Below are 26,393 nucleotides of genomic sequence, written 5' to 3' on the forward strand. Positions count from 1 at the left end.
GAAGTGCAAGAAGGCACTTGTGGCGTTAGTCATGCTTTGTACGTTCTTCTTAAAATAACATGGATGGTGGTGGTGGGACCCAGTGGTACTGGAGGCAAATGCTTGATGAAACCTAGAACCTGGTTTCTCGTATGCCCTTCATACCTGCCTTGTAATTTCCTGCCAGCGTTTTTTCAACTCAAAGTCATCAAGGCTGGAAGAAGTAGCCAACATGCAGACAGCTGTGTGAACGCTGGGGTGACTGGAAGATCCGGGTGGGGTGCAACTATCTCTGGCCCTCAGATAGGTAATTCCAACCCTCTACTGGGTCATTCCAAGTCGCTTGATGGCCATTAACATAAGTCTAGGGGTGGCATTTGATATGCTTGCAGCCGAGGCAGGGGGAAGAAAGATTACCTTTGATAAGCAGGTAAGAGGAACGTTTCAGCCAATCAGAAATTAAGAATGAAATAGAGAATCATAGGAATAGGATGTAACCAGAGAATATAAAGAACAAGAAAATAGTCATGAAGGGAATGAGAGGGGATATTAAAAGTAAAACAATATAAATAGGTGGAAATAGAAGAGGGTGCTGAGCTCTACTCATAGTATGTCAATGGTCACAATGTTATGAGATGCCACACGTGGACCTTTCAGCCCTGTACCTGATAGAGGTTTGACTATAAATTCTGTGTCAAAATGTCTCAGGACCAAACATTGTGACATTTTCCTTTCAGACCCTGTGTCCACACCTGAGGTGAATTACACATGCCATCTGAATGGCGGTGTTCAGCTGTCCTGCCTCATGGAGAACGGCACTGACCCATCCTATTCCTGGAGCGTGAATGGGACACCCTCATGGCTCCCTTCCAGGGTAGTAGAGATGAGCTACGAGTCTGTCCTCAGGAACGTGACCTGCACCGTGAAGAACCACGTCAGTGAGGAACAGAGTCAATCCACTGATGTCACCTGCCCAGGTAAGGAGGCAGAGGTCATGGGACGCAGCTAGAGCAGCGGGGCTGCATGTTTGATAGGAGGAAGGTCTATTTTCTGCCCAGAAACGCATCGTTAAAAATGGTGCAATTACAATGAGGCTGGCCAATGATATCACACGTGCCAAATGAAGGTATGCTTCACAGGGCCACTAGAACAGACATAAGTGGCAAGTAATTCTGGGAAGATCACAAGTAAGAGGTTCCGGCACTTAAGAGAAAGGCGCAGTCAGGTGGATAAATGGCTGAAAGCCACAGCTAAGTAGAGACATTTGGTGCTGCTGTTTAGTACCTTGTCAGCAGAGCAGGAGGCACCTAGGGATCCAAAAACACATATTCTCCTGTAGCATAGAGTAGGAATAGGCACCTAGGGAAACAAGAACACGTATTCTCCTACAGAATAGAGTAGGAGGAGGCACCAAGGGATCCAGCATTACATATTCTCAAATAGCATAGCATGTGAGGCACCTAGTGATCCAACAACACATATCCCCCTACAGCATAAAGTACAAAGAATCAACTAGGGATCCAACAACAAGTATTCTCCTGTAGAATAGAGTAGGAGGAGGCACCTAGGAAGCAAACAACACATATTCACCTCTAGCATAAAGTAGGAGGAGGCAACTAGGGATCGAACAACATGTATTCTTCTATAGCATAGAGTAGGAGGAGGCATCTAGGGATAAAATAACAGAATTGTATTGTAGCATCAATTATGAGGCTCCTAGGGATCCAACAACACATATTCCTTTATGGCAAAGAGTAGGAGGAGCCACCTAGGGATTGAACAACATATATTCTCATGTAGAATATAGTTGGAGGTACCTAGGGTTCAAACAACACATATTTCCCTGTAGCATAGAGGAGGTACCTAGGGATCCACCAACATGTATTATCCTATAGCATAATATAGGAGGAGGCACATAGGGATCCATCAACATGTATTTCCCTATAGCATAGAGCAGGAGGCAACTCGGGGTCCTACACCATGTATTCTCCTATAGCATAGAGCAGGAGGCACCTAGGGATCCTACAACATGTATTCTCCTATAGCATAGAGTGGATGAAGGCACCTAGGGAGCCAACAACACATATTCCCCTATAGCGTAGAGTGGGAGGAGGCACCTAGGGACCAACAACATGTATTCTCCTATAGCATAGACTAGGGGGAGGAACCTAGGAACCAACCACACATATTCTCCTATAGCATAGAGTAGGAGGAGGCACCTAGGGATCAACAACACGTACTCTCCTATAGCATAGAGTAGTAGGAGGCACCTAGGGATCCAACAACACATATTCTCCTATAGCATAGAGTAGGAGGCACCTAGGAACCAACAACATGTACTATCCTATAGCATAGAGTAGCAGGAGGCACCTAGGGATCCAACAACATGTACTATCCTATAGCATAGAGTATGAGGAACCAGGTGATCCAACAACACACAGTCTCTTATAGGAGATCTTTCATTGGTTGAAGTACTTGCGTGCATAAATGCATCTTTGGAGGAGCTTCAGTTTATAGGAAGGAGGAGCGGTGGAGGTGAAGTTGTCACCCATGTTTTAGTTTTTAGTTTCCCTGTAGCACAATATAAGCTGTTCTGAAGCAGTGCTGCTGTTGGACATGAAACACACACAGATTGACCGACTATTTGACTCTGACTATGAAACTGTAAATAAACCACGCATTTCTTCCTGAGATGAAAGAAAGTTTAGGATTATTTTGTGCAGCTTCGACGTTCTTCCTTCAATGGAAATATATAAGGATTTGCTTTGACGGAACTCACTTTTCTCTCTGTGCCAGGACAGGGAGCTATTTTTAAAATGTATGTCTTGCTCATGAGCTCATTTTAATTCCACAATGTGTCAAAGTATCAAAAACAAATACTTTGACATTTCTAGAAACAATATATTCAATTTTGTGGAAATATGAAGGCTGCTAATGTTGTAGCAACAGCTGTCAAGCCCCAATGTAAGTGTGGAGTGGACTTTGCTGGACATTCGACTACTGTGGGGCTGGATTAATGAAACACCATAAATTGCTTGGTCATAACGAACAGCATAAATCACTTTCAGAAGACTTTATATCTGTGGCTATTTATACTTAAAAGGGTCTCTGGTTTAAATATGCAAGTAGTAAGACATCCCCCCGAGCACTGGAACATTGGCTACAAACCCCGGTTTGTGCAGTACCTTTCCTTAATATCTCACTGCAGGCGGTTTCCTGGGAATAGCCACACCATAATGCATCTTTTGGCTTCAGGCCGAGAAGCTTTTTCTTCCTGCAATCACACCCTGTGCTTTTGAAAAGAGCCCCTTTTATATTCACTTCTTGGCCCTCATGTCTGCCTTCAAAACAAAGCTCTCCCATATGTTTGTACTTCCTGATGGCATTGGGTTCTTAAATTTGGAGTCTCTGCGCCCTGTAATGTTTGTATCTTCAAAAGCCAACATGAGGCGTCTTCCTTATATGGAAGACACAGGTATGATGGGCTGCCCCTCCTTCCCTCGCTCAACCCCCTGCAACTCCGTTCAACTTGACCCTCTACCAGGTAAGAGCATTTCATGAAACCATTGTGCTCTGGCCCATCCTGGAAGGGTCCAGCCTGATCCCCATCCTTCCTGGCTCTTCACTCTTGCTCCTTTGCCCTCCTCTTCTTTCCCTGGAGCCCAGCAGAGTGTCCAGGCCTGTATTGTGATCCGCCTGGATAGCCACCGCCACCTTTCTCTGAGGCCCCTCGAGTTCTCCCTAAGCACCAACCCTCTGTCCCTGGGTGAATGCCACCCTAGATCCCCAGTGCCACAGAGGGAGGGGAGCCAGTGAGTGCTCTGCAATGAGTAGCGCAGAGAACCAGTCCCCTTCAGAGAGTGAGTTACTTTGAGAGATCTTATTTCAGGCTGTTGTTAATGTCTATGCTGTGTTTACCTGCGCCACTAAATAATGATGCTGTTGTTGGGGAGGGTTAGAATGATCACAGTTATAACCAGTTTATCACTGAATCCACTGGGATCCCACTTAAGGGGAAACCCGTTAGAAACCTTGCTCTTGTTGAGATGTGTTATTGAAGATATGATTCAAGATTCAACTGATGAAAGTCACAGTGTGAACTTCTGATTGTTAATCAAGTCTGGCAGTGTTTAACATAATTAGGGCTGTCTCTATGACTCCACTGGGTGTCAGATACACAGTATAGCCACCCTCTTATAAATGTCCCTCACTATAATGTTTCAATTTTGTGGACCCGAGTTCATGGCAGGAGCCACCCTCTTTAAGTATATTAAGTAATATTAGTATACACTCTTGTTCACAGACATCACTAAAGACTGATCCTGATATTGGTAATTGAGCCAATTTTGCAGTACCAGTTTTGCATAATATAGCCAACATAGCACAAAACTGGCCTTACCAATATAGCAACATATACTCTCCTATAGCATAGAGTAGGAGTAGGCACCTAGGGATCCAACAACACATACTCTCCTATAACATATGCATGTTGGATGCCAGATTATACATATGCCTTACATTATTCCCTGGTAATGTCATGCTGTGATGCAAATATGGACTATGGAGTGAATCCATTACTGTGTAGCCATAAACATACCCGCTCACCCCACAGAAATTGCAAAGCTAACTTTACACCTTTTTTCTTCAGCACAGCATAATAGTAAGTACACAATAACCCTGCATCAATTACTATTGTGCTGCTACTTACTAGATGAACTCAGATGAAATGCTCTATTAAACGTCAAGTGTCCCAATACTGGATCCCCCGGATGGCATGTCGGAATGCTGCTTTAACAGATCACAAATAGTGGTTGACAATATGCGCCGTCACCACCTAAGTGGTCTAGCAACGCCTGACCTTGTCTGCGAGGTGTGTATTGTGACGCCGCAAGGGTGTTGCCAGACCTTGGTCTGTGGATACGATAGAAGAGGTTTGGGTGGTGGGGTGAAAGGATTGGAGGATTAGGCAGGGGCGCAGCAGTTTAGTTGGGGGGACACAATAGCGATGAAGGGGAAGGGGCAGTGGTTGTAACAGTGGGAATGAGTGTTTCTATTTTGTGATTAGTTGCAAGTCAGTATGAGAGTACATTTCTGTAATATGTGGCTATATTTATGAATGAGATTGCATAATGTAATTTAGTGAAATTAACATGTTAAATAATTATACGTTTAATAATTAAACTCATAAACCCAAATTAAGTTCACACTTAAGAACATATGGGTACACACTAAAACATCTGGTTTTAGTCAAATCTCACTTGTTTCACCCTAGTAAGTAACAACCTTTTACCACTTACCTCCATGCCTCTTGCTGTCCTGTCCTCTGCCTTGACTGCAGACTTCTTCAATGGGCAAGACTTACTCCCAAACCAATAAGCCCTTTCATTGAAAGTGGCTGCTTAATACTACTAGATCTGCGGTCACTTACCAACATCGATGCCGCCGTCTCTGTGCCCAAAAAAATACCATCCAATTGTTATCATTGCTGTGGAATGGAGGAGATGAGGACCCACACAAGCCTAAAGGAGATATCTTGAAGCAGGTTAGATATTGCTACTCATTAACTCTCAGTTACAGAACAAGTGGCTCAATGAATCGCTTTACTCTACAGACCCTCAGTTCATTGACATAAACCCCAGTGTCCCAGAAGACCAGCACAAACATCCTTTGGAACATTCATATCTAGATATCCTCTGTGCAAGGTCCAAATGCAACCCCCCAAAATGCTCTGTACCGTATGTGAAATATTCCCCCGTGCGCAACCAGGTGTCATAGGTGCTCGGAATATCTGTGACACTACTTTTTCACAGTCTTTATGTGGCAAAGAAACCTTTTACGATAGTGTCAGCTAGCGTGTCTCTGGCTCTTGGGAAGGCTATTGTCACATGCGTGATTAATTAGTTAAATAAATAGACCATTTTGGCATTGATTCAGAAGTCAAATATCCATAAATCTTAAACCAATGAAGCCCCTACGCATCACCCACTATCGTGAATGGAAAATGGATGAACGCGGCCTATACATGTGTATTGACAACCGCAAACTGAACACCTGCACCAGACTAGTCCCGGAGTGAATGAAGCATTGGTTTGTCAGATGGAATATACTGGTTACGGTAGAGTATGACCAGGGGTGGCAGGTTCCCTGCCTAGGTCTGAGAAGCCGGGAATACTAGATTCCCATATACCCACAGGTTCACGAGAAGATGCCCTTTATTTGTCCACCCACCTTCTATGAGTTTACCCACATGCCGCAACGGATTTCAGGTACACCAATTAGTTTCCAGCCGCTGAGGGGAGAGAGCGCCAGGTGACATGAGCCTGTAGGAGGTGTCAGTGAACTTGAATAACAACATCGTTTTCATCCAATCTTTGAAAGAACATGAACAAAGGCTCCTGAAAACATTAGTTGAGAAATGCCAGTTCTTCAGGAGCAGAGTCAAGTACATGTGTCCTTGCATCTACAGATGGCATTCTGTACATCCCGCTATTATAAAAGCACTCTGCAGTGGGCAAAGTTTCACTACATGAACTCTGATGCATTCTGTGCTTTTTCTACTATTACTGGACATTCATATCAGCCCTTAGAAATATCAGCTGGCCACCCTCCACCTTGTCCAAAGACTACTGAACCGTAAAGAAGGGTATGAAAACTCCTGCAATCAGATGAGGTCTGGCTGTTTTTTGGAGGAAATCGACTTTGCCCCTTCAAACAAAGATTTAACCAAACTGATCAAAAGCCTCAGTCAAGCACCTGTCACATACTATGCAAATTCATGCATCCAGCATGGCAATGCCAGTCTCATTGGGTTCGGAGCTGTGGCCTACCAGGAGAGTGACAAGGAGACAAGACCAGTTTACTTCTCAGAAATAAATATCACATATATATCTACAGTGCTAAATTCACTGTCTGCAATAACAGCAATCCCATGACCTATGCATTGACATCTGCAATACTGTACTCCACGACAGACCAATGGCTTACTGCCTGCTCTGGCGACTTCTGGCAGATGCAATATCATCCCTGAGCCCATTGTTGGAGTAGAACAACCTCAGTTTCTTTCACAACCAACCAACATCCACATGATCAAATGTGGAGTAAAGGTCCAGTCCTGCCATGTACACAGTTCTCCCTGTGCATCCAACGGCCTGTGCCATACATGAGGCAAGCGTCATATGGCTGAGTGTGGTCCCGATACCTTTCCTGAACCCAGTTTGTAAAGGGTTGAACCGATTTGTTGATTCGGCCCGCCTCATTAATTCTTTAAAAGCAAGGTTTCCAGAATGTTAGAAGACACATCTAATAACGAGATGGGCTGGCCACTGGTAGGGGTCTATCTGTGTCCTTTTAAAATAAATTGGAACCAGGATTGACAAGTGCCACAAATCTGGGCGTTGCCTGTTTCAATGATCCGATTGAACAATCTATAAAGTATGTCTGCCCATAGTTCCTTTCTATTGTTTAGAAGGCTATTGGACATACCATCCGGACCACAGGCTGCTCTCGAATCATTCAGTCTGTCAATTATCATTTCAATTTCATACCTGCCAAAGTCACATGTCCAGGGAATCTCAGACAAACTGACCACCTTTGTTATTAAGCTAGAACTTCCAACCTCCCCCTTATATTTCATAGTGAAATGCTCTACCCATGCTCCCTCTGAAACACAGGAGGCTGACATTCCATTTGCATCTAGTTCTTTTGATTCAAATGCCACCATATCCATCTGGCATCCTTTTTTATTAGATGCCCAAACAAGTCGCGGCTCTACTTTATACATATCTGCAGCTTAAAATCTTTTACCCATTGTTTGTATTTCTGTCTGCGAGACTGAATAGCTTGCTTCTGCACCTTCCATTCAATCACCTTCACCTTCCTCAGTTTCCTAATATCTGACCACGTGACCCGTTTCTGTTGGGTAATCGCCCTATCAAAATGGGTTTTATTATTGACAAAGACATGTTGCTCCCAACATCTAACTGAGGAACTATATTTCTCCAACAGTGTCAAAGTTTGACTAAACTCCTCAGGAGCAGTGCAGCACGCCTTCTCATGTTCACTCAAATTACGCCACCATTTACAATTTCTCTGTAGAATTGTTGACCTTCACCATATTTTTGCTAATCTGTAGTACCCTATTCGTAGAGGCATTTACTACCAGGTGTGTACACTTTGTTTTCTCTATTACTCCCCACCCCCTTTGCAAAAATAGTTAAGGAGCCCTCGAACATGTCATTGTCACTGCCCCCGTCAGTAAAACCTCAAATGATTTAATAGTTACAGGTTTGATATTTGCTAGATAGATGTAGTCTGGAGTCGAATGTGAGTCCTGGTCATGCCACGTGGGTACTGGGGGTGAACCGGAGGGAGACAATGCTTTCAGTTGAAATAAGCCCCATCTCGCCAGGAAGCCTGCCCATTTGAGCCCATGATTACCGATAATACACTGTGATTCAATTCCAGTGGCACATCGAGGCCCCTCTGCTCCCCCAATTCATCAAAGGAAGATGCGAGATTAAGACAAATACAATTAAGGTCCCCTCCTAAAACGATTGGACCTACATCATCCAAAACTGAGTGAAAGCATATTATTAAAACATTCTCTATGTCATTTAACACAGAATCTATTCCCACCCTCACCGGAGTGAAATAGATATTTATAGTAAGTATCGCCTGGTCTTTCCCATGTACTACTTCAGTAAAGAAGGTGATCAGAAATGCTTCTTATGTTGTGGCAATACAATTGAAACCCTTCCCTGCTTAATTTTAATAGGCGCCAGGATCCCTCCAAATGGGCACCCTTTGCTGCCTTTCTTTGCCTTTTTGTTATAATGCTAAACCCAACCATTATAAGGGGTAGTAGTTAACAATGTTTCCTGAACAAACACAATATCGTACCTTAGAAAGATAGCCCTCACACCCGCTTTCAGAAAACAGCTATGCCCCGAGAGTTCCCACTTACAACTTTGCACTCTTGAGTTTTGGAATCCAGGTCTACCCCCTTTGGACATGTGAGGGTGGAGGCAGCCAGGCCCAGTTTGCTGGGACCTTATGAGGGTGGACCTGCCTCTGTCCATCTTGAGTCACTAAGCATTTTATGTTCTTTTTATTATATTCCCCACCCCACCGTGTATCCACAATATCCTCCATCTTATCATTCTTCCATGCATAATAACATTCGTACCCTCTTACCAGCAATTCCCCCTGATTGGCATAAACCAGTTTCTCAGTAGCTTAGCATACAGATGGACTGCACACTTCCCCACCATCCTTTTCTCAAATAGATGGACAGACTTAATGTCTGAAGTAGCCACAGCTCTTAGCTCTGTGATGGAAGAGAAAAGCTGCAGTACTCTGGCTCTATTCAAGGGCATATCCTTCTCCTCTTCTAATACTGATTCAGGAATCAGTGGTGAAGAAGACGATTCTGGGGTATATGCGTTTCTTCCATGTTTAGGTGTCCCACGTTTACCCCGTTGCCTCTCCCACCATTGATCTTTCACATTCCTCAGTGTAGCCGGACTACCAGTTCCTGCTCTAGGCAGTATCATATTATCAGTGCTCTTATTGTTACCCACATCCGAAGCCTTACAGGTGCAGGCACAATTAGTAGAAAGCATATTTGCGACCCTACCAGTATTCCACCCTACAGAGTTTTCTGGTATCACCAGACCCCTCCTTTTCCCCTTTCCTCTTATTTATTATCAGGTTTTTTTCCCCAGCTATTACATTCACTGGGTCCACTGGGTAGAGATGCAGTTCAAATTGTGTCTCCTGCCTTTAGCCTCAATCCCTCCACCTGTTCCTTATGCCGACGTCTTCTGGGTGTCATCAATTACAATTACGTTCGGATTTGCCACTCTATCTTTCCTAGTCTGCAATTTGATGGAATCTCTTTTAGCAGATGCATCAAAAATATTTCTCAAAAAGGTCTGCTCTTGCCTCAGGCCTTTGCAGTTCTTAGACTTTTTCATTGTCTCCCTCCCTTTGATCTTATGGCACCAACTCCTCTCCGTTCTCCTGCACCAACACCCGTGTGCTGGCCTCACTGTTCTCTGCATTCACAGACGTCTCCCTGTGTTGGATCGTATGAGCCACGTTTAGCTGAGAAGTTCTACCTTTGTTGCTTGTGCCCATATACTCTCCTCTCAATAAATGATCTTTTAGCTCCTTGAGAATAGTGGAGTTTGCTCTTACTTCCGGCACTACAGTATCAGACAAACGTATAAAAGACCGCAGAACCAGATTTAGAGCCACCAATGGATTCTCTCCACTTCTTAGGACCTCTTTATTACTTGTCACCATGCAATGAACTGGTGGAGCCGGACAGGTACCATTGCAACCATTCTCCTCCCTCGCCACATTAGTAGTCGGGAGAACGTCAGGATCGTCTAGTGCATAACTTACATCAGACTCTTCCCTATCCGGGGAGTTAAACATTCTCTGGAGGCACTAAACCTGGCAGTCAGGGAGGAAAGGCCCGATCTCTCGTCTTGCAGGCTAGTACATATGTCTTTGAAAGACGTACTCACTCGTCTTTCCACATCCTGGAGAACCGGGCCTGATATTTCAATCTCTTCTACATAATCCGTAGCAGAGCCCGCCATAGATGAATCAGCCATATGATGGGACAACTTTACAGCCTCGCTATATATTTTCCACTTGGCCAGGACAAAGAATGCTTTAATCTTCCCCTGTTCGTCCCCTTTATGAATGAATACATTGCTTTCCATGTCTTCATCTAATGGCGTCTGCTCCGCGCTTTCAAGATTAAAACAATTTATTTTCCTCTCTGTCATTTGGGTTGCCCTGGGGCCTGATATTAATAGGCAATGCAAAGCAAGGATGGTCAGGTTGCAAACTAGTGACTAGTGCCTAGAGACTAGCCCACCACTAAGTCAACTAATTTTCTGAACACCCCTCACACCCATACACAGCCCCAACATCCTCACCACACCACTGCTGACAGAAAACCTCCAACTTGTTAGGCAAGTCACAGGATTATGGTTGAGCACCCTGTGTTGCGGTCTCCGGGCTCAGGGCCACTCCGCGTCTCTCACTACCAAGAGCATCAGGAGGTATGTATGCAGTGGTCGTCAGCTCTGCTCTCCACTCAGGAACTCGCATTTCGTCAACTCCACTCTCTGATCTCCACTTCCAGCTCACTGCACTGTTATCGGCAGAGAAGCTGGAGAGCAAAGGACCTTTCAACGTATATCGACATGCCAAGCCGCACCTCTGACACTCGTAACACTAGTGAGGCCGCCTCCGTAACTTGATATGCTGGGGTACTGAATCCAGGGAGAGGACAGGCCAAAAAATACAAGACCCGACTCTGAAATAATCTGTTTCCAAAATGGAAATATGTCCATAGAGCACCAACTGGCCAAGCCGAAGCAGCATATCCAGGAGGGCCTCCAACTGTGAGACAACATAAATCCCAAGAGACTCTGAAAGCCACCCTAAGTAGCAACAGCACAGAAACAAACCATCCACCAACACGGGTGGTCATATCCTCAAGTCCATCACAAAGAAGAGCGACCTGGACTCCCAGTGCGGCAAAGCTGAACGTTAAGCAGAGAATGGAGATTCTACATGCTTCAGTGTACCTGACATCTCTACCTTAAGGGCACTTAACAGTTCTAGATACTGCTCTCCAATGGAGCCCTGGCAGAGCCTAATAGAACTGCCACAAACCAGACGAGCACTAAGTGCCAGATTTATCCAAGGTGCCATAAAATCTACCTACATCACTTTGTAGATCCACCACAGAGGTGAAACCAGATACCAAACCCTGCTAAGAGTACCCTTTTGATACAGAGCCAAGTGCCAGGGTTTGGGTTGTACAAACTCATCATTGCAAAAGGAGATCCCCTTAATGGGCCGTTAGCATTGGGCACATGAGGTGTCTTACTAGCAGAAAAGTGAGAAACTGTAATATCAACGTGAAACCTCACAATTCAGCCTATCACCAGGATGGTGATCTTTTGAAGGGTGGAGTGTGTAACCAGCATGTTACATGTGAGTCACTAAAGTTAAATGTGTGCCGGTGTTCACCTTTTGTGTATTCATAAAATCCATTTCTGTTTCAACTTTCATTCTATCTAAACACTTTGGTCCTCAGCATGCTGGTTTACTGCTCCACCCATTCCTGCTTCCAACAAGGTTTTGAACTTTGCTACCCATACCCTCTACAGTCTCCCATGAGACTCGGCCACCTCTCTGTACTGCCTTCATGTGGGGAGAAAATCCATGCAAAATGGCTACCTAATTTAATTCTTTCTATTGGAGTTTAAATGCATCCTTGGGCTAGCAGATCTATACCAAGGTTCTCCCTTGCATCTTATGCTCCTGAGCTCTCCTCAAACTAAACATCTCCCTTTGTCCACCCTTTTGTGCCTTTTCCTTCGCTCATTCGCCATCCTGGCTCCCCATCACTGCAACGTCATAGCCCCAGAATGTCCTACACCCAGAAATCTAGGGCATTATAATATAGACTGGATTCTGGATCACCTTCTCTCCCAGGAGGAACGTCAGAGTCTTAGAATGCTGTCAACCATCTCATGCTCCCCAACCACCATCACCATCAAAGTTGTCTTGTCACCACTTACAGTTCGCAGCTTCTGGAGACTCCACAAGCAATCTCAATACATTAACTACTATATCATGAATTCATACAGGTTTGTAAAGTGCCTCACAATCGGACTGCTCGAGCTATCCATATGCCCATTGGAGAAGCATTTTTCAATTTCAATAAATGTGTACAAAGTACCCCAGAGCACAGAGCAAAGTGGGTGCTTAGAGAAGGGAAACACCCTGCTCAAACATGAAAGACCCTGCCTTTCCTGCACTGGGACCCAGACAATACAGGGTGATCTGACGGGCAGTTCTAGCCCCATTGGGTGATATCTAGCTTTCTATTTTACAACAATAGCACAACTGGAAAGTAACATCTTGTCCCCTTATTCCCATTGTTTATTTGTTTATCTTTCCATTTCATAATAAAATAACTATGTACAAATCAGTATTTGCACCACCTGGTAGAGGGCAGCCCAATCCAAACTGCTAGACCATGTACCTTCTTTATGCAAAGAGAACAATCACAGACATGTTTCGGCCTTATTGGACCTCATCAGTGCCTTCCAGCTTGAGTAGCTAAGAAATGACAACCTGCTTTTCGAATGTGAGAAAGGTGTGGCCTTGCCATGATTAGTGCATGCTGAACTGTGTCTCGAACACAGTTTACACATACACCTTGCTCCAGATGTAGCTTCTCCTGGTCAATACACCCCAGGCATGTTCTTGAAAATGTATTCAATACGAGTTGGCTCCCTATCTGACAGGTCAAAGCAAGGACACATAGTGAGTGTGCTAAATCAAAATATTGCTGCTTTGCAGGCTGAACTCATAGGTAATTTGAACTTGGAGGGCGATAACCAGGGACATTATATGAACAACTTCCTAAACTTGGATGGTATAACTAAATTAGCCGTCTGGTTCTGAAGAAGGCTCAAGTAATTGCGGGTTAGCCGAAACCTACATTGTCCCTTCATGAGAATTGACAGACAGTTGCAGAATTGAATTCATCAAGCAAACACTAATTCTTATGGGTGTAGATTTGGAATATTATGTAGCAGATAATTGTATGCATTTAGACTTATAAAATAAGGTGTGTGATTTGAATCTGTTTATAATTGTGCATATGTTATATTTCTAATATGATGTTCGGTTCATAATTTGTATACTAGTCATACACATCAAAAGGCTTCTAATGTAATCTGGTTTAACTCCGAATATTGATTATCTTCATAATTGATGGAATATGCGTTTACATTTATATATTTAATAATCAAGCCAAAGAAGTTGTATGCTCCAGTCTCAATGATTTGTTATTTCATGTGTAAGAGTTCTGTATTTCTATCACTTGGTGTGTAGACATTCCCCAAAGGATCACGTGTTGCCTTTGACCTGCTTATGTTTCATACTGACTGATGTATGTTTATTGTCTGTGTTTTAGGAGAGCCAGAGAGCTTCTGGAAAAGGGTCATTCGTATTGTGCGCCTGGTCCTAGCCGCCATCGTCCTGGTTGCTGGAATAGGCATGGTTCGCTGGCATTTTACATGAATGGTAAACTCTGAATTAACCACTCAATAATCTCCATAAAGGGGATAATGGATTATAGGATGTGATGTGGTGTCAGACAGCACAGGGATGGGGTTCCAGCGTGTGTTCAACCTGAGGCTGAAGTGTAGCTGTGTACACAGTATGATGTTGAGCGGATCTGCGTGTTGTTTATCACATTTTCCTAATTCCTGCAGAATTGTAGTTAGTGGGACTCATTACAAGGTTGGTGTTGAAACCTGCCGGTAGAGGGTGAGCTACCGCCGACCCCATAACAACGTTTCTGCCGCCCGATATCCCGGCGCCACTGGGATATCATGAGCGGCGGCAGAACGGTAAATCACTCCATGGGAATGGGGACACTGAAGCACCAGCAGCGTTGCTAACGGTGCCGGTGCTTCAGTTGAAACTCTGCAGGAAGGCGCCTGAACTCCCGGCAGGTCACGCCTGCCCAGAGTTCCATGCCCCCACTGGCAGACTCTTACGGCCTCATTATGAGGTTGGTGATAAATCCCCCCAGTAGGCAGCGGGCTACCACCAACCCCTTATCACCATTTCCATAGCCCTATATCCAGTTGCTACTGGGATATCATGACCGGTGGCAGAATGGTAAATCCTTATTCGGGAATGGGGACACTGAAGCACCGGCACCATTAGTAACAGTGCCGGTGCTCAGTGGAAAGCCTGCTGGTAGGGGCCTGAACTCCTGGCAGGTCAGGCCTGCTGGGATTACCATGCCCCTGCCGGCAGACTCGTAGTTTTGGCACATTGCTATCGGCACCCTTATTTCCAGACCGCCAAACTTCAAATGAGGCCCAGTGTCTTTGGTGTTTTGATTTTTCAGTGTTGTATCAAGGGATGACCCAGCCCAACATATTTTCTGTTGTATTTTGGACAGCCATGCAATCCCAATTGAATGGAGAACTAGCATAATTGTTCCTTTGTATAAAAATGGGTCAAAATAATCCCTGTCCTCCTGCAGGCTTATTTAATTGAAAAAATAGATGACTTTAGCAAAAGCTGTTTTCTTCCCACCTTGTTGATTGGGCAGAGCAAACAATTTACTGGTACAAACATAATGAGGTTTTAGAGAGGGTTAGGGACTGAATCACTATTTCTAAATATATATATATATTTGCGTTGTGCAGAATAAGTTTGTGGTGCCAGAGCGAAAGCACTTTTAGCTTTCATGGTCAGCGTTAAACAATGTAAATAGGGAATTGTTGTGGTCTAAACTCATAAAACTTGGGCTAACACAAGATATTAGCTATTGTGATGGTTTTGCTTTTTAATTCTAATGCAAGAGTTAGATATTGAGGCTGATGGTGAATTGACAAATGACTTTAAGATTACAAAAGGAGTATATCAGGGGTGCATTCTGATTTGTATTCTAAATACTAATTCCCTGATGCAATCTCTTGAGGAAGTCACATATTATATTCCTCAAATCTCACATAGCGCTTTTATATGCAGATGATGTAGTTTCAATAGCTAGGACTCTGTCCGCTTTACAAAAGCTTTTTTCAACCTTTACTCTTTATGAACGTGTTTCTGTGATGTGATACATTAAATCTGACATTCATCAGGCAAACAACTAAAATGATGCATATCCTATCAGCTATATTTGCTGGAGTCGTATGGTACTGAATATTAATTAATGAAGAGTTTCGACTTCTAAGCTCTTCTGTTCATATAGATGAGCCATGTTCTACGGTGCAAATTCTTATCGATGTAGAGTACTGTGAAAAAAGCATGAATGATAATGATTTTTTTTTAATAATGATTACAAAGTCACATAAAAACACCCTAACCAAGGCTATAACTATAATCAATGCCGGAGAGCCGGAGTCAAAAAGTACCTTCAAAACTTGGACATTGGGAAAATCTCCTTGCGTTAGATTTATCTCCATATTAGATTAAACAGTTCCCAACATGAACCTGTCAATCCAAAATAGGATTGTTAATGGGACATGTGCCTCTCCAGACCTACATTCAAATGTAGCACATTTAGAAGCCATACTGACGTTCTTCAGAGAAGCGTATTACTTCTTCCACCATGAACCAGATTTGTACTGCGGCTTCATAATCCCAATGTCCACCTGCTAGAATAAATGAGTTATATAATTCTATTCTCTGCAGCCCGCAATGGAGTTACTGTGGAGCACTTACATACAAACACAACTTACCTTTATGGAGCTTTTGGGTTCATTGATCAAAGGCCCAGGTTGTACTGCCACATCATGATCCTGGGAGCAATACTTAGAGCGAAGCTGCGTCATCAACAATGCAGACACGTGCTGTTATGAAGACCCTGCAAAAGAAGCTGACGCCATAATGTCACGAGTCAAAACACTTGGGTCCGCTAAGAAATGTGGCATAGATAGGAGTTCTTACCCAAAATGGTACAGCTGCCAGGCATCATTCTGTGATGTCTATTCACGAAAGCAATATCAGGACATCGTCACAGAACCTACGGCGTAAAAATGCTTCTGCAGTAGAGGGTTGTCTGGTCGAACCACATAAATAAGCTGCAGTTAGAATGCAAAATGCAACAAGTGTCATGTGACGAGCGCCATGAAAGGTCAACCTTAACCCAGGACATTAAATTTGGTCCAGACTGGCTATATAAGCAGAAATGCATGGCTGAGGAACAAGTCTGGCTCATCACATACATTTGGCCTTCACAGTTCTTTTAGTAACTCGAAGGGTACTCCTGTTAATGCTACGTCAATTTCAAAATCTACTTTTTGCAAAATAGTTAGTAGCAAAAGCAAGATTATTTCTTAGCCTCAATCAAGCGTTATGGAATAGTGTAAACTTGCAGTTTCAGGGATGCAAGCCTACGAGGAAGAGCTTAGGCTTGAAACATGTGTCAGGCTGATTTTGGATGGAATAAAAAATCTATGCACTTTGCAAAAAAACTTAGACTGTATATAATTAGCATCCCGTAGGGGGAGTCATATGCTCTCTCAGTCAAACATGGAGTTCAGAAAGCAGGCTTTAACTCATGAAACCTCTCACGTTCTGAGCAACCTGACTAAAAAAGCGGGCAGCAGGTAAATAAGCCAGCACCCTCTGCCCTTATCCCAACCCATTCCCCACTTACCTGATGTTGCCTTGTCCCTCGCCGGCACCTGGGACACTCAGTATTCCACCACAGCAAAAGTCCCCATGGAAAGTGTCAGGGGAGTTTTCTACAAGTGCTACATGGTAGCTGCACTTCAGTCAACTATCCCAGTGGTTTGTAGATCCCCAACTCTTAGTATCAGTTTGTACTACTGCTGGAACCTTGGTAGAGTGGCAGAGGAGTCAGGCTTATCTTAAAAGGAAGATTTGAGCTGTAGGTAAGTAATTTGAATCTTAGTTAGCAAAACACTTCCAAAGAAACACTTACACATAAATGTATATTAAAATATAGATGTATCGTATTTACACTAGAATCACCTTAAATCACTTAGTAACTATAACCAAAATACATAGGATTACTTTAAGATACTTTTCAAAGGCTGCTGCTTAGTTGGTAGTTGCTTGCAGTAACATTTAAAAACAAACAAACAAATGTTTGGCAACCGAGAAAGCATTCCAGAGTGCTAATAGCAATAAACCCCTTGATGGGGGTCTATCACCAGGTCTGGTATTATCCTGGGCTCATTTTACAGGCTCAGGCTTGGCTGCTGCCTGTAACTTAGGACATGGGGCATTACATGACCTGGTAATGCCCCCATGCTCAGTTTTATTGCGTAAATAGAAAAACATAAAGAATGATCTCACACTTTTATTTAGCAGGTGTGTATATTTATTATCTTATAGAAGTAATATATGAGCATTAAGAATAGCATAGTCAAAGCAATAAGCAGTCCCCATATTTGCAGCAATGTGGTTCTATATAGTACTAGCATCCTATTATTCTCCTATTCACTTTGAGGAATCTAAATCCTACAACCAATCAAGAATGTGCACAACCCTCTAGAAAACAGCCCAGTAAAATGAAAGATGTATTCACTGTAGTGCTGTCAGGGTTGGCAAGCCAGTAGACAGGTGATGTTATTCCAACCACTGTAAACCTATTTTATGGAAATGGCTAAAAAAAACTCTATTTAAAGCCAATGGATTTTAAAGGCAATTACCTAAAAACAATTTACATCCATTAATTAAACATAAAGATAAAGACATTTAAATCCACCTGCTGGTTTCCTCCATTGCATCCACAAGTGCATATGTTATTTATTTATTTTTTCATTCATTTATTTCATTTGTTGATAGCGCCCAAACCTGGAAGAGGCGCCAGGTTAGTTGGAAAAACACAGTTGAAGTAGAACAGTTGCTGGGTTACATTATACATTGGTAAAAACAAGACAGTTGAAAATAGAACCATTGGTGTGTTACATAATTAATACGATTGCAGCAGTAATGGTGAGTGGGATACAGTTAGGTGTACTTTTTGAACAGAATGGTTTTGAGTTTTTTATGTTGGTCCACTTATCCTGGCTAAGGGACTGCAAGGAGAGCCAGGGTTTTATATGTGCTTTCCAATACTTATTCCACACCAAAGCTCAGTGTGTCTCCACACACCAAAGACTCGTTAGAAGCTAATCTAACAAAAATGCATCATGGTGCCTATTGGCTGTCCACCACCATGTAAATTAAAGATATGTGCAAAATAGGAAAAAGTTTTAATTAAGTCCCCAAACTTTAGAAATGAACAAGCAAGAATACAATTTAAAAGTGAATAAAGTATTGGCATGGCTCCGTCAAAGGACTGGACCAGGAGTGGTTAGAAACTCTGACTTGAAGATGCTTCGTAGACTGGAGATATACAATTGGTGCACCCAGGAAAATAGGGATAGTTTAATAGTAGGATGTGGAGCCAGTAATTTGCCATATTTCCTAAAGGCTCTTCCAATTTGAAACTTATAGTGGATTAGATTTTCTGCCTTTTTAACTGATTTAAAAATGTCCTTGCTAGTATGAAGACCTTTGTTGTTATGTTATTTTTGTTTATTTGGTTCTATGTTTTGTGTAGTGCCCCGATGCCTATGGGCTTTCGGTCCTTAAGAAATGAATAAATAAATAAATAAATAAATAAATAAATAAATAAGTAAATAACTAAATAAATACAGACCATGTCAGACTCTTGCTGAGACCAGGCGTGAGATCTCTGGCTTTGTTCTTGTCCCCTGGGTGTACCCATGGGTGAAGGGCCACAGCTAAATGATAATGTGCTAATACTATCATCTACTGCCCAACAATAATATGATCCAAGCACAAGAACACCAGTGGGTAGAGTTCCAAGGGGGCAGACCGGGCAGGAATGGAATTCAGTAAAATAACTCATGTAGTTTATGAATACAGGGAGGGACACTATATGTAAGAGAATGAAGGAAGCTATTTTATAGTAGAATGTTTGTAGTGTTTTCCATATTAAAAGGCGGCTAAATCTTGCAAGAAGGTTGTGGAGGGAAGCAAAGGAAAGTTAATGTAACTTCATCACAAAGGCCTTGGTGAGCGTTTGGTTTAGCAGCACGATTGATGGCAGCATCCTTTACATTAGAAAGTTTGCAATAATTAAACAAGTCTTGACATTATGTTGTTGCTTTCATATGTGAAGATATTTAAAACTGTAGCTGAATATTGCAGTTTGACTTGAATAACGAGCATAATACACTCAAGAAAAGCAAAAGACTGATGCTGTGTCATGTCATCCATTTCATGCAGTGTCGCATTGGAGGCATGGGACGCAGCACAACCTGACAGCGCTGAGCGCCTTTCTGAATGAATCTGTCTGCAAAAGACTCCTTTATATCTGAGTCTGAAGATGACGTGCACCCAGGCCACAGTGTTCCTGTTCCATAGACCTTCTGTGACTCCTTTCCCAGGCATCCAGCATCTACAACCCCTCATCCTGCACAGCCCTACCCTGCCTTCCTGTGAGCAACAGACTGCCACCACCAAAGGGGGCCAAAAGGTCTTTGTGATAGGTCACCATACCTGAGTATCATGAACTACCAAGCATATGAGCTGAACACGCTTATACTCTTGGCTACATAGTGTAATCGGGCACATTTTGTGGCCATAATGATGTTTAATGAACTGTTTCAGCCATTGCATATTTGTGTACTATTTCTAGTTGCTAAGATAGTTTTCAATATACAAATTTGGTTATGAATCTCTGTTCCTCTGCCGTGTCATATTTGACACATTTGTCAAACTCTGCAAAAGTCTCATGTGTCATGGCCTCAGACATGCTCTCATATATAACCTTACACATTGGGAAGGAGAGGGGACGAGGTCCTGACACCTGCTCAAGATGCGCACCCAATGTGTTCACAAGGCACGTACTTATAGGCGGTATATAGGAGGTTTCTGCAGGTATGGCATGTACTTATAGGGGATATATAGGAGGTTTCTGCAGGTATGGCATGTACTTATAGCGGTGTATAGGAGGTTTCTGCAGGTATGGCATGTACTTATAGGCGGTATATAGGAGGTTTCTGCAGGTATGGCATGTACTTATAGGCAGTGGATAGGAGGTTTCTGCAGGTATGGCATGTACTTATAGGCGGTATATAGGAGGTTTCTGCAGGTATGGCATGTACTTATAGGTGGTGTATAGGAGGTTTCTGCAGGTATGGCATGTACTTATAGGCGGTATATAGGAGGTTTCTGCAGGTATGGCATGTACTTATAGCGGTATATTGGAGGTTTCTGCAGGTATGGCATGTACTTATAGGTGGTATATAGGAGGTTTCTGCAGGTGTGGCATGTACGTCTAGGTGGTATATAGGAGGTTTCTGCAGGTATGGCATGTACTTATAGGCGGTATATATGAGGTTTCTGCAGGTATGGCATGTACTTATAGGCCATATATAGGAGGTTTCTGCAGGTATGGCATGTACTTATAGGTGGTATATAGGAGGTTTCTGCAGGTATGGCATGTACTTCTAGGCGGTATATAGGAAGTTTCTGCAGGTATGGCATGTACTTCTAAGCGGTATATAGGTGGTTTCTGCAGGTGTGGCATGTACTTCTAGGTGGTATATAGGAGGATTCTGCAGGTCTGGCATGTACGTCTAGGCGGTATATAGGAGGTTTCTGCGGGTTTGACATGTACTTATAGGCAGTATATCAGAGGTTTCTGCGGGTGTGGCATGTACTTATAGGTGGTATATAGGAGGTTTCTGCAGGTATGGCATGTACCTATAGGTGGTATATAGGAGGATTCTGCAGGTCTGGCATGTACTTCTAGGCGGTATATAGGAGGTTTCTGCGGGTGTGGCATGTGCTTCTAGGCGGTATATAGGAGGTTTCTGCAGGTGTGGCATGTACTTATAGGTGGTATATAGGAGGTTTCTGCAGGTGTGGCATGTACTTATAGGTGGTATGTAGGAGGTTTCTGCAGGTGTGGCATGTACTTATAGGTGGTATATAGGAGGTTTCTGCAGGTGTGGCATGTACTTATAGGTGGTATTTAGGAGGTTTCTGCAGGTGTGGCATGTACTTACAGGTGGTATATAGGAGGTTTCTGCAGGTGTGGCATGTACTTACAGGTGGTATATAGGAGGTTTCTGCAGGTGTGGCATGTACTTATAGGCGGTATATTGGAGGTTTCTGAGGGTATGGCATGTACTTATAGGCGGTATATAGGAGGTTTCTGCAGGTATGGCATGTACTTACAGGTGGTATATAGGAGGTTTCTGCAGGTGTGGCATGTACTTACAGGTGGTATATAGGAGGTTTCTGCAGGTGTGGCATTTACTTACAGGTGGTATATAGGAGGTTTCTGCAGGTGTGGCATGTACTTATAGGTAGTATATAGGAGGTTTCTGCAGGTGTGACATGTACTTATAGGCGGTATATAGGAGGTTTCTGAGGGTATGGCATGTACTTATAGGCGGTATATAGGAGGTTTCTGCAGGTATGGCATGTACCTATAGGCGGTATATAGGAGGTTTCTGAGGGTATGGCATGTACTTATAGGCAGTAAATAAAAAGTTTCAGCAGGTATGGCATGTACTTATAGGCCGTATATAGGAGGTTTTTGCAGGTGTGGCATGTACTTATAGCCGGTATATAGGAGGTTTCTGCAGGTATGGAATGTACTTATAGGCAGTATATAGGAGGTTTCTGAGGGTATGGCATGTACTTATAGGCGGTATATAGGAGTTTTCTGCAGGTATGGCATGTACTTATAGGCGGTATATAAGTGGTTTCTGCAGGTATAGCGTGTACTTATAGGCGGTATATAGGAGGTTTCAGCAGTTATGGCATGTACTTATAGGCGGTATATAGGAGGTTTCTGCAGGTGTGGCATGTACTTATAGCCGGTATATAGGAGGTTTCTGCAGGTATGGAATGTACTTATAGGCGGTATATAGGAGGTTTCTGCAGGTATGGCATGTACTTATAGGCGGTATATAAGAGGTTTCTGAGGGTATGGCATGTACTTATAGGCGGTTTATAGGAGGTTTCTGAGGGTATGGCATGTACTTATAGGTGGTATATAGGAGGTTGCTGCAGGTATGGCATGTACTTATAGGCGGTATATAAGAGGTTTCAGCAGTTATGGCATGTACTTATAGGCGGTATATAGGAGGTTTCTGCAGGTGTGGCATGTACTTATAGTCGGTATATAGGAAGTTTCTGCAGGTATGGAATGTACTTATAGGCAGTATATAGGAGGTTTCTGCAGGTATGAAATGTACTTATAGGCGGTATATAGGAGGTTTCTGCAGGTGTGGCATGTACTTATAGGCAGTATATAGGAGGTTTCTGCAGGTATTGCATGTAGTTATAGGCGGTATATAGGAGGTTTCTGTAGGTGTGGCATGTACTCATAGCCTTTATATAGGAGGTTTCTGCAGGTGTGGCATGTGCTTATAGCCGGTATATAGGAGGTTTCTGCAGGTGTGGCATGTACTTATAGCCAGTATATAGGAGGGTTCTGCAGGTATGGCATGTACTTATAGGCGGTATATATGAGTTTTCTGCAGGTATGGCATGTACTTATAGTCGGTATATAGCAGGTTTCTGCAGGTATGGAATGTGCTTATAGGCAGTATATAGGAGGTTTCTGCAGGTATGGAATGTACTTATAGGCAGTATATAGGAGGTTTCTGCAGGTGTGGCATGTACTTATAGGCGGTATATAGGAGGTTTCTGTAAGTGTGGCATGTACTTATAGGCGGTATATAAAAAGTTTCTGCAGGTATGGCATGTACTTATAGGCAGTATATAGGAGGTTTCTGCAGGTATGGCATGTACTTATAGGCGGTAGATTGGAGGTTTCTGCAGGTGTGGCATGTACTTATACGCAGTATATAGGAGGTTTCTGTAGGTGTGGCATGTACTTATAGGCGGTGTATAGGAGGTTTCTGCAGGTATGGCATGTACTTATAGGCGGTATATAGGAGGTTTCTGCAGGTATGGAATGTGCTTATAGGCAGTATATAGGAGGTTTCTGCGGGTATGGAATGTACTTATAGGCGGTATATAGGAGGTTTCTGCTGGTGTGGCATGTACTTATAGGCGGTATATAGGAGGTTTCTGTAAGTGTGGCATGTACTTATAGGCGGTATATAAAAAGTTTCTGCAGGTATGGCATGTACTTATAGGCGGTATATAGGAGGTTTCTGCAGGTATGGCATGTACTTATAGGCGGTAGATGGGAGGTTTCTGCAGGTGTGGCATGTACTTATAGGCAGTATATAGGAGGTTTCTGTAGGTGTGGCATGTACTTATAGGCGGTGTATAGGAGGTTTCTGCAGGTATGGCATGTACTTATAGGCGGTAGATGGGAGGTTTCTGCAGGTGTGGCATGTACTTATAGGCAGTATATAAAAAGTTTCTGCAGGTATGGCATGTACTTATAGGCGGTATATAGGAGGTTTTTGCAGGTGTGGTATGTACTTATAGGCAGTATATAAAATGTTTCTGCAGGTATGGCATGTACTTATAGGCGGTATACAGGAGGTTTGTGCAGGTGTGACATCTACTTATAGGCAGTATATAGGAGGTTTCTGCAGGTTTCACATGTACTTATAGGCAGTATATAAAAATTTTCTGCAGGTATGGCATGTACTTATAGGCAGTATATAAAAAGTTTCTGCAGGTATGGCATGTACTTATAGGTGGTATATAGGAGGTTTCTGCAGGTATGGCATTTACTTATAGGCGGTATATAGAGGGTTTCTGCAGGTGTAGCATGTACTTATAGGCAGTATATAAAAAGTTTCTGCAGGTATAGCATGTACTTATAGGCAGTATATAGGAGGTTTCTGTAGGTGTGGCATGTACTTATAGGCGGTATATAGGAGGTTTCTGCAGGTATGGCATGTACTTATAGGCGGTATACAGGAGGTTTGTGCAGGTGTGACATCTACTTATAGGCAGTATATAGGAGGTTTCTGGAGGTTTCACATGTACTTATAGGCAGTATATAAAAATTTTCTGCAGGTATGGCATGTACTTATAGGCAGTATATAAAAAGTTTCTGCAGGTATGGCATGTACTTGTAGGTGGTATATAGGAGGTTTCTGCAGGTATGGCATTTACTTATAGGCGGTATATAGTGGGTTTCTGCAGGTGTAGCATGTACTTATAGGCAGTATATAAAAAGTTTCTGCAGGTATAGCATGTACTTATAGGCAGTATATAGGAGGTTTCTGTAGGTGTGGCATGTACTTATAGGCGGTATATAGGAGGTTTCTGCAGGTATGGCATGTACTTATAGGCGGTATATAGGAGGTTTCTGCAGGTATGGCATGTACTTATAGGCAGTATATACGAGGTTTCTGCAGGTGTGACATGTACTTCTAGGCAGTATAAATGAGGTTTCTGCAGGAATGGCATGTACCTATAGGCAGTATATAGGAGGTTTCTGCAGGTGTGGCATGTACTTATAGGCGGTATATAGAGGGTTTCTGCAGGTGTGGCATGTACTTATAGGCAGTAAATAAAAAGTTTCTGCAGGTGTGGCATGTACTTATAGGCGATATATAGGAGGTTTCTGCAGGTGTGGCATGTACTTATAGGCAGTATATATGAGGTTTCTGCAGGTGTGCCATGTACTTCTAGGCAGTATATATGAGGTTTCTGCAGGTATGGCATGGTTTCTGCAGGTGTGGCATGTACTTATAGGCAGTATATAAAAAGTTTCTGCAGGTATGGCATGTACTTATAGGTGGTATATATGAGGTTTCTGCAGGTGTGGCATGTACTTATAGGTGGTGTATAGGAGGTTTCTGCAGGTATGGCATGTACTTATAAGCGGTATATAGGAGGTTTCTGCAGGTGTGACGTACTTATACGTGGTATATAGGAGGTTTCTGCAGGTGTGGCATGTACTTATAGGTGGTGTATAGGAGGTTTCTGCAGGTATGGCATGTACTTATAGGCGGTATATAGGAGGTTTCTGCAGGTGTGACATGTACTTATAGGCGGTATATAGGAGGTTTCTGAGGGTATGGCATGTACTTATAGGCGGTATATAGGAGGTTTCTGCAGGTATGGCATGTACCTATAGGCGGTATATAGGAGGTTTCTGAGGGTATGGCATGTACTTATAGGCAGTAAATAAAAAGTTTCTGCAGGTATGGGATGTACTTATAGGCGGTATATAGGAGGTTTCTGCAGGTGTGGCATGTACTTATAGCCGGTATATAGGAGGTTTCTGCAGGTATGGAATGTACTTATAGGCAGTATATAGGAGGTTTCTGAGGGTATGGCATGTACTTATAGGCGGTATATAGGAGGTTTCTGCAGGTATGGCATGTACTTATAGGCGGTATATAGGAGGTTTCTGCAGGTATGGCGTATACTTATAGGCGGTATATAGGAGGTTTCAGCAGTTATGGCATGTACTTATAGGCGGTATATAGGAGGTTTCTGCAGGTGTGGCATGTACTTATTGCCGGTATATAGGAGGTTTCTGCAGGTATGGAATGTACTTATAGGCGGTATATAGGTGGTTTCTGCAGGTATGGCATGTACTTATAGGCGGTATATAGGAGGTTTTGAGGGTATGGCATGTACTTATAGGCGGTATATAGGAGGTTTCTGAGGGTATGGCATGTACTTATAGGCGGTATATAGGAGGTTTCTGCAGGTATGGCATGTACTTATAGGCGGTATATAGGAGGTTTCAGCAGTTATGGCATGTACTTATAGGCGGTATATAGGAGGTTTTTGCAGGTGTGGCATGTACTTATAGTCGGTATATAGGAAGTTTCTGCAGGTATGGAATGTACTTATAGGTAGTATATAGAAGGTTTCTGCAGGTATGGAATGTACTTATA

At 43.0% G+C, this 26,393-nt stretch overlaps 1 protein-coding gene across 1 annotated transcript in view; it reads left to right on the plus strand.

Moving 5' to 3' along the window:
• Positions 1–20,166, plus strand: part of LOC138559125 (uncharacterized) — a 283,215-nt gene extending 263,049 nt beyond the window's left edge. The window contains exons 3-5 of the mRNA XM_069642691.1: positions 717–956; positions 13,997–14,106; positions 19,816–20,166. Coding sequence (XP_069498792.1) covers positions 717–956; positions 13,997–14,103 — 347 coding nt within the window. The 3' untranslated portion in view covers positions 14,104–14,106; positions 19,816–20,166. The remainder of the gene's footprint in view (positions 1–716; positions 957–13,996; positions 14,107–19,815) is intronic.
• Positions 20,167–26,393: the final 6,227 nt, after the last annotated feature.

Source organism: Ambystoma mexicanum, unplaced genomic scaffold (assembly GCF_040938575.1).
Source record: "Ambystoma mexicanum isolate Mex_15411 unplaced genomic scaffold, UKY_AmexF1_1 Mex_scaf41, whole genome shotgun sequence".
NCBI lineage: Eukaryota > Metazoa > Chordata > Amphibia > Caudata > Ambystomatidae > Ambystoma > Ambystoma mexicanum.